This window comes from Lycium barbarum, chromosome 7 (genome assembly GCF_019175385.1).
Source record: "Lycium barbarum isolate Lr01 chromosome 7, ASM1917538v2, whole genome shotgun sequence".
Lineage (NCBI taxonomy): Eukaryota > Viridiplantae > Streptophyta > Magnoliopsida > Solanales > Solanaceae > Lycium > Lycium barbarum.
In genome coordinates, this window is record NC_083343.1 from 126,583,287 (window position 1) to 126,592,516 (window position 9,230).

The window sequence follows — 9,230 nt, forward strand, 5'->3', positions numbered from 1 at the left end:
CGAAACATCTATAAACATTTAAGAGCCCGTTTGGACTGGCTTATAAGTTACTTATAAGCTGTTTTCAACTTTTTTGAGTGTTTGGCTGGCCAGCTTAAAGTCATTTTATACTTAAAATAAGCTCAAAAAAATAATTGGGCCCATTTGACTTAGTTTATCTAAAGCAGTTTATAAGCTGAAAATAGCTTATAAGCCAAAAAAAATAAGTTGGGCTACCCCAACTTATTTTTTTTCAGCTTATAAGCTGTTTGCAGCTTATAAGCTGCTTAAAATAAGCCCATCCAAACAGGCTCTAAATGTGAACTCAATTATTATTATTCCCTGTATCTCAATTTATTCGATACGTTTTTATTTCTTAGTTTGTCTAAAAAAGAATGATACATTTCTATATTTACAAATAATTCAACTTAAAACTTTCCTTTTTACCATTGATAAAATGATTTATAGCCACACAAATATTTATGACTGGCTTTAAACCACAAATTTCAAAAGTATTTATTTCTTTCTTAAATTTCTTGCCAAGTCAAGTTATATCACATAAATTGAAACGGAAGAGATATATACTAACTTGAGATAACTATAAGAACCCATAAATTTTAAAATTGTCAGGTATGCATGATTGGAGAAAAGAACACAATTTATGTTGAGGTATAGCAGCAGAAGCGTACCTAGCCTTGTAGTTTGGACTGTAGGGGTGGGCATAAATACTGAAAATCGAAAAATCAGACCGAACCGAATTAATTCGGTTTTTCGGCTTCGGTATTTCGGTTCGATTTCGGTTTTTTTAATAACAAATTCGGTGTTTGGTTCCAGTTCACCGGTTCTTCGGTTTTTCGGTTAAACCGGAAATTTACTAAATATTTTTTACACCCCTCAAATCACTCACTGTGTTGCTGCCTGTTTAAGGCTGTGTTGCTGCCTTGCTACTGCTCTGCCTGCTCACTATATTTTTTAAGGTTGTGTATGGTGCTTCTAGCCTGCTCTGCCTGCTGCTATTCCCCTATTTTTTAGTAGTCTAGAATTTAATTTTTGGTATGGTACTTCTAGCCTTATTTCTGATTATAAGCCACCTTCAGGGAGTATGGTGCTTCTGGCCTTGTTTCTAATTAGAATTTAATGTAAGACTCCCGTGCACCAGTAGGTGCTGTCCTTGCCATTGTCTTTACAAGCAATTCTAGCTCATGATAATTTGCTTCATCTTCCTTAGATTATCTGCTATTAAGGTCACATCCCGCACTGCACCTATCAAGTGAAAAAAGCTGCTCTCTGTGGTGGTATCCAAATATATTTAGCAAGCTCCTAGCAAACTGTATTATATTTTCATGAAAGTCTAGTATGATTGAGAGTAGTATGGTTAAGAGACACAAACTTAATGGTCACTTTGAATTGAACTTATCTGTCTCTGTTTTTTATAAGGATTTATCAGTCTATATACTTTTGATTTGTAAAGTGTAAACACGTTATGATCCGACAGTTTTGCAGAAAACCGAATTAGAAAAATCGAAACCGAATCGAACTTCAAAAAACCGAACCGAACCGAATTAATTCGGTGCTTTGTTCGGTGTCCACTTTCAAAAAACCGAACCGAATTAATTCGGTGCTGTGTTCGGTGTCCACTTTCAAAAAATCGAACCGAAGTTTGAAAAATCGAATCGAAGAACCGAACGCCCACCTCTAGTTTGGAGTTCAATTAAACCCCAAACTTTCGACACGAGTATAAATTTATATGTAAAAACTTACTGAAATTATAATAAATAGTAAATATGAACCCATAACTTTAAAAATATAATTAATTCAATGTTAAAATTTTAAAATTAAACTTATATAATTTAAATTTTGAATCCGCTTCCGTATAGACGATCACTTTTTTTGAATAAGACAAAAGTTTGATACGTCGTGTTTGGAAAAAAGAGGAAGAAAAGACAACCTTTTATTTCCTAAAACGTTTCTAAGATAAGGACATACCAAATTGCCATATCGTCAACGGCATCAGTTACTATACTTCCAACCAAACTTTTGTTTTTCATACTTCAATGCTGACCCAAACACCCATACAATTTTCTCCAATTAAAAACTACACTCCTTATTTTATTTTATTTTTATTATATATATGAAGTACTGGTAATTAAAAATTTTCAATTTAAATTTAAGTATTTTAGTTTAACTGAGCATAGAGTTTAAACGATAATTTTCTTAAAAAAAAAGTTTTATTGTCTTAAATAGAAGATATGTTTAGTTTTTTAATTTGTATCTTAAACTTATTTTGAAATTGAAAAACTTATTAAATATAAAAAGAGATAAAAGCGAGTACTATAGTAGCTTTTGTTCATGAAGTACATAAATACTTACTACAGTATTACTAAAACTAGCAACTACTAGCGGTACCAGTGTTTACTCTTATCCGATTTCTACAAGCAAATCACCACAAGGGTTCTGCAAAGATGGCACTAACCCTCCCAAATCTGTATGCAAAAGGTCATTTTTTTAGTCTATGAAATTGTTTATAATTGTGCTTTACATTGTTTCTTTATTTTGCTGTTCTTGATTTTCTTTTAGCTACTCTGCTCTTTTTCTTAGTGTTCTGTTTTGGGTGTCTCTTAGATTCCTTGTGGGAAATGATTCTTGTTATTGATTTAGCTAATCCTGTTGTTTAAAGGTTGGTTGAGTTTTGGTGTTCATTTTCAAATCAGAAGGTAATTTGCTTAAAGGTTGGTTGACTTTTGGGGTTCATTTGCAAATAGGTCATAAGATTAATGAATCAGCAGTTTGATATGTGAAGTGGTCCGGTTCATGGACCTTAACTCCATCCGGTCCTGAATATCAGTTGTTTTAGTAAATCTGAATTGTTTAGAAAACCAAGAAGCCAATTTTGGTCACCAGGACCAGTAGTTCTGGCTGGTCCCTCCTGTAAGGGTGGGCGTGCATTGGATGATTAGCTTTAGTGGTCGTTTGGTAGAGTGTGTAAGAATAGTATTGAATAGGGTGTATTAGTAATGCTGAGATTATTTCTTATCCGCTATTTGGTTTGGTGTATTAAGGGCAGTTTTGTCTTTAACCATGCTTATCCATGTATTAATGACCCTTGTATTGCTAATTATATGGTTTGCTATGTATTAGAATAGTATTGAATAGGGTGTATAACTAGTACATGTATTTTATACATAAGTTGAAAAACACTACCAAACAATGGATTAATAATACTAAAGCTAATATATCCTGCCAAACGACCCCTTACAGTCAGTGTTGTCAAAGGCAAAAAGCTATAAAAAGCCCTCCAGGTCTATTGGCGATTTAAACGCAAAGCGCAATTAAAGTGTGGTCTTTAGTATAAAAAGGCGGAATCAAGAAAAAAGTAAGAATATATATATAATGCAGGAAAAAAAGTAGCAAAATCTTTCATAATGTTCTCTTTAACAATTATGTCTCTTTGCCTATGATATTTATTGTTTAGTACCTTGCTATTCAGGATAGGACTTCTGGGCAATGAGGCGCACACCTTAGTGTGTTGCCTACACTTAAGCGCGGCTTAAGCAAGACAAAGTCCCCCCCACCGAAGTTTTCTGAGCTTCAGGGCTTGAAAAGCTCAAGGAGCGCGCCTTAAATGAGTCGTTGACTACGCTGTTTATAGTGTGGACTAAATGGATTTGAAGGAGACATATTTCCAGTCAAAAGGATTTACTAAATAGTGTCTCCTCACCCCTAAATACAAACATGGAAAAATATTATGAAGAAGTGATTGTGTTAGGCTAGGCTGCTTTTTAGAAGTGATTGTGAAAATCTTTGCCTCTCCAGTTTTAGTACTTCAAATGGTCTGCATCTAATTATATCTTGCTTTCCAGGTGATGCTTATGGGTCAAAGTATCTTGAGATTAAAACAAAGCCAAGTCAATTGAATCTTTCTTTTAGTTGTAGAGCAAGGGCAAAGGCAGCTCTAGGTACTCGTTCGAGTTCCATTGAAGTCCCTCGTCAGTGGTACAATCTAATTGCAGACCTTCCAATTAAACCCCCTCCACCTTTGCATCCCAAGACTTTTGAACCTATCAAACCTGAGGATTTATCTCCTCTTTTCTGTGATGAGTTGATTAAGCAGGAGGCAAGCGTCGACCAGTTTATTGATATACCGGAAGAAGTTTTAGATGTCTACAGCCTTTGGCGCCCAACCCCCTTGATTAGGTTGGTATTCTGTTTCTTAGGAGTGTTCTTATTGGGTATCAACTTTCACGAGTTGATTTCTCAGAAGGTCACTGAACTAATGGTAATTATCTCAGAGAGTCACTTTTCTGATAATAGCTATTTATTATTTAGAAGTTTGGCTTTAAAAAAAAATTCCATGTCAGCAATATCTACCGGAAATATCACCTGAATTGGTTGAGTGACCTTATAGGTGAAATGACAATAGGGTAACTTTGCTGTTACAAAACAAAGAAAAGAGACTTTCTGAGATAATTACCATTAGTGACCGTCTGAGAAATCAACACTCCAACTTTCCCATAATATCTTCAGAAAAATTTGTTAACATGTGGTAACATTTAGAGCAAAGAGGCTGGAGAAACTGCTTGATACACCTGCACGAATATATTACAAGTATGAAGGCGGTAGCCCAGCAGGGTCACACAAGCCCAACAGTGCTATTCCTCAGGCATGGTACAATAAAATGGCAGGTGTTAAAAATATTGTCACCGAGACTGGGGCAGGTCAATGGGGGAGTGCGTTGTCGTTTGCTTGCAGCTTATTTGATCTCAATTGCGAGGTAAATGTGCCTAACAGTTTTCCAGTTCATTTTCAGTTTGAATGTTGGCTTAGCATGATGTAAAAAATGCGGCGCCTATATGTTAAAGAAATTCTCAACCAGATTCAATTTGGAAGAAATAGAATGGCAGGAAAAGGCCAAAAATATAAAACGATCACCCTTGACAGTTTCATGCCGCGGCGAAGCCAGGAATTCTACAAAAGGGGATTCAAAATATAAAAAAGTACACATATGAAGAAGTCAAGGGGATTCAACATCTGTTGTATCTATATAAGACAATTAACCTTATATGTACATGTTGTTTTCCAGTGAGGGGGTTCAGAACTAGCGATGGACAAATTTGTAGCTAAACAACAAAATCCATCGTTAATCCCACTTAGCAGTGGATTATCAGAAAATTTTGTTGGCTACGAGTTTAGCGGCGAAATTCATAGATAATTCCAGATTTTATTTTGTACTGGCCCCCCCTGGCTCCGCCCCTGATTTCACGTCTAATGGAAGTGTTGTTTCTGGATGATTGTCGTATCTTAATCTGGAATCTTCTTATCTTAATGCAGGTATGGCAAGTTCGAGCTTCTTTTGATCAGAAACCTTATCGTAGAATGATGATGCAAACTTGGGGTGCCAAGGTGCACCCTTCTCCTTCTGACCTTACAGAGGCGGGTCGGACTATTCTACAAATGGATCCTTCGAGTCCGGGGAGTCTAGGTATAGCTATTTCAGAGGCCGTGGAGGTTGCAGCTACGAATGCTGACACCAAGTATTGTTTGGGAAGCGTTCTTAATCATGTTTTGTTACATCAGACTGTTATTGGCGAGGAGTGTATAAAACAGATGGAGGATTTTGGAGAGACTCCAGATGTGCTAATCGGCTGCACAGGGGGCGGATCCAATTTTGCAGGACTTGCTTTCCCATTTATCCGGGAGAAACTTAAGGGAAAAATTAATCCTTTAATTAGAGCGGTTGAACCTGCAGCTTGCCCCTCGTTGACGAAAGGCGTATATGCTTATGATTATGGAGACACAGCAGGCATGACTCCTTTATTGAAAATGCATACACTTGGTCATGACTTCATACCGGACCCAATTCATTCCGGTAAGCCTTTGTTGCGTAGGATAGTTAATTTATTTGCCCTTTACAGGTTTTTTTTCTTATTAAAGATTTCATTTTCAGGGGGTCTCCGCTACCATGGCATGGCGCCATTGATATCACATGTCTATGAGTTGGGATTCATGGAAGCAGTAGCAATTCCTCAGACTGAATGCTTCAAAGGTATCTTTACTACGGTCACATCAAGTCACTTTCGCCATTTTGTCATTTAGTGGATGAATCAAAATACAAATTGCTCTGATGTTGCAGAGTCAGATTTAGCTGTAGATATTATACCATTAGTTCAGTAGTTGAAGTACTGCTGAATTGTTGAAATCTTTGTTTGAAGAGTATTTCAATTTAAAATGTTCGCTCACAAATCTTCAATTTCTTTTTTCAAGTGAAGTTCATGTTCTAACAGAACTTCAACCTTCAAATACTCTTTATTTGACCAAATACTGTCCAAACGCCTATTTAGGGGCGGGGCTACAGTTCAACTTTTGGGTTCGGCATAGCGTAGTAGTTTTAGCTCAGACACAATATTTGGGTTTAAAGATACACTTAACATGCATAAATAATTTATCCAATAACCCATAAACTCAAAATCCTAACTCCGCATTTATGCTTACTGTATAATTGCCATTTCAGGTGCTATTCAGTTTGCGAGGTCTGAGGGGTTAATACCGGCACCAGAACCGACTCATGCAATAGCTGCCACTATTAGGGAAGCTCTGAGATGTAAAGAGACAGGAGAATCAAAAGTTATACTCATGGCAATGTGTGGACATGGCCATTTTGATTTATCATCTTATGACAAGTATTTACAGGGTAGTTTAGTTGATTTGACATTTTCAGAAGAGAAAATAAAAGCCTCACTCGCCAGAATACCTGTGACCTAAGCTGATCCAAATCGAGGAGATAATGAAAGTAGGAGGTATGTAGAGAGGAGCTTACAGATTTGGAAGGGCCATTTTTTTTTCATTTTGCATCTGTTGTTGAATATTCATGATTACTTCTCTATTATGCTAAAACTAGGGTCTTTCACCTGCATTTCGCTCAGTTATGTATCTATGTTATACTATGCGTGTTATATAAATTGTGTACTAGTGGAGCTGCTATTCCTGAAGTACTTGCTGCTGTAAGAACAATACAACCTTCTGATTGGAGTTTAGTTATGGTATCTTTCTACAATAATATTTTCCCAGTTCTACCAAGTCGAAGAACAACCAATGTATCGTTCAATATCTGTTCCTCGGACAGTACCGAGGTGTGACTGAAATCTCATCCTTTGCAGAAGAGCAATATCTTCAAATGTATAATACAGGATAATTGAGCTTAAACGGGGAAACTATACATGTGGTGAAGATTCATATTGTCGATCTCAACTTGTTTGAGATTGAGACGTAGTTATTGTTGTTGTAGTTATGACGGGCATCAAACACCTCATTGTATAGCACTATTATAACAAATAAGTGCCTCATCAATTGAAATCCAGATGCCCATGTTGAAGCTTCTACTAGGCAATTGTTCCACTCTTTGTCGTCATCTAGCAAACATAAGATGAGGTCTGGGGTTCAATTTCCGGCAGAGACAAAATATTAGGTGTTCATTGGGACAGGCCTTAGTGGACAAAGTAAACCGATACATATGCTATCAGGAGATAGTAGGTATCCCGTGAAGCTAGTCGAGGTGCGCACAAGCTGACCTGAACACAATAATTATCACAAAAAAAAAAAAAACTAGCAAACACAAGGCATAACATGCTGATATGAAATTAAAAAGCAGTTCATACTATCCTTTAACAGTTCAAATATTTACAGTAGATGTGTTTCCTTTATTTAATTATATAACACCCTCAGATAGTATATGTTAATATCTTTCATGTAAATGCAATATATGAGAGGGCAAATTAGGATAAGAATGTCAGTTTCTTAGATTCACATTAGCTTTTAAGTGTGATAATTGATGACTAATTAGGTGTCCTATGTAATAACATACAACTAATTCAGATTCTTTTATTTCTTAAAATAGAAGAGACCCGCAAGGTGTCTCAGTTGGTTGAGCATGGGACTTTCACAATGGAGGTCTACTGGGACTTCCACAGTAGGGGTTTTGCCTTCTGGGTCGAACTTATTGCATGGGGCTTGCCTAGTGCGGACTATCTCTCCTGTGTAATTTGCGGACTATTATACAAGAGCGGGGTTTACCCTGTGCGCACCCAAAGGGTAGCGGCTTCGGGTTCCTTGTCATAAACAAAAAAAAAAAAAAAAAAAAGAGGAGATGGTCTTTCCGTCGCGCGCTATAGATGAAGTTTAATTATTTTTTTTCCTTAAAAAAGGCAGTCTGATGCACGAATATCTCCCGGTTCACGCGGGGTTCAAGGAAGGGTCTCCCTAAGAAGGTGTTAGTTTAAGTTAATTAATTAACTAAGTTAATTATTACTAATTAACATGTTAGTATTAGATAATATCATTCTCGTACAATTTGTCTTTGGAGTTATTTAAAAATATAATAAAGTAGTCAAGCAACTTGCTAATATAAAAATTTATCAGACAGCTCATTCGGAGAAGCTAAGATTAACACGTTCCAATTGAATTAATCAATGATTAATTATTAGTTAATACAGATAAGATTCATCAAGCCATTGCAGCATATGCCACTCACTACTTTGAAGAAAGTAATTAATATAGCAACTTGCCATTTATAATTATGAAGTCCTTGAATTAGGTTATTTAGCTAAATTACAAATTAACACCTCTTTTTATGTTTCTCAGATCATCTTTAATTAATTACGCCACTTGTGCTGTTTTACTATAATCTGAAGAAGTAATTCATCGTCTAACGATGAAGGAAAGACAATATTTCAAGCTTGTCATGATGACTGAGGTAAGCAATTATATTCAACGCTAAATTTGTCAGCATTGTTCCTCAAGCCTAAAATTTAAAATGCTTAAGTGTTATATATATATATATATATATATTATTTTTTACGTTGCCAATGGAATCTAATTAACCAATTATATATAGTAGGTTATTTACTAGTATATTTCAGGCTACCAAATTAGAATTTCTATAGACAATATTTACCTGTAATAATTTATCGTAATCTCATAGTGTAAACTATAGTACACTCTCCGACATTTATTGCTTATATCAAGCCGAGTAATTTTACTTTTGCAGTTAAAAAGTCAAGTGATAACATATCGCCAAACCATAACATTAAGTAATAAAAGTGTGTTCTTGCAATCATTCATTTAATACAAGTACTGGCGCCAAATGTATTTTTACTTGCCTTAACATTTTCATAATAATAATTCAAACTGAACTTTAAAAGATCATGTGAAGTGGAGCATTTCAAAAACTTGGAGATTCAACTACAAAAAGACAGGCA

The 9,230-nt window shown here is 35.7% G+C and overlaps 1 protein-coding gene across 1 annotated transcript; it reads left to right on the top strand.

Annotated features, from left to right (window-relative positions):
* Positions 1 to 2,317: 2,317 nt before the first annotated feature.
* LOC132604258 (uncharacterized) lies at positions 2,318 to 7,053 on the top strand. The gene is made up of 6 exons (XM_060317684.1): positions 2,318 to 2,475; positions 3,840 to 4,173; positions 4,534 to 4,750; positions 5,308 to 5,845; positions 5,924 to 6,022; positions 6,488 to 7,053. The coding sequence occupies exons 1-6, from the start codon at positions 2,442 to 2,444 to the stop codon at positions 6,736 to 6,738; spliced, it is 1,473 nt and encodes a 490-aa protein (XP_060173667.1). The 5' UTR covers positions 2,318 to 2,441; the 3' UTR covers positions 6,739 to 7,053.
* The last annotated feature ends 2,177 nt before the right edge of the window (positions 7,054 to 9,230 follow it).

What these genes read in the sequence shown, in the direction of transcription:
- LOC132604258 (XM_060317684.1), top strand. Translation starts at nt 2,442, where the DNA reads ATGGCACTAACCCTCCCAAATCTGTATGCAAAAG. An exon ending in ACCGGACCCAATTCATTCCG is followed by an intron (nt 5,846 to 5,923) that starts GTAAGCCTTTGT and finishes TTTCATTTTCAG; the next exon opens with GGGGTCTCCGCTACCATGGC. An exon ending in TCAGACTGAATGCTTCAAAG is followed by an intron (nt 6,023 to 6,487) that starts GTATCTTTACTA and finishes TTGCCATTTCAG; the next exon opens with GTGCTATTCAGTTTGCGAGG.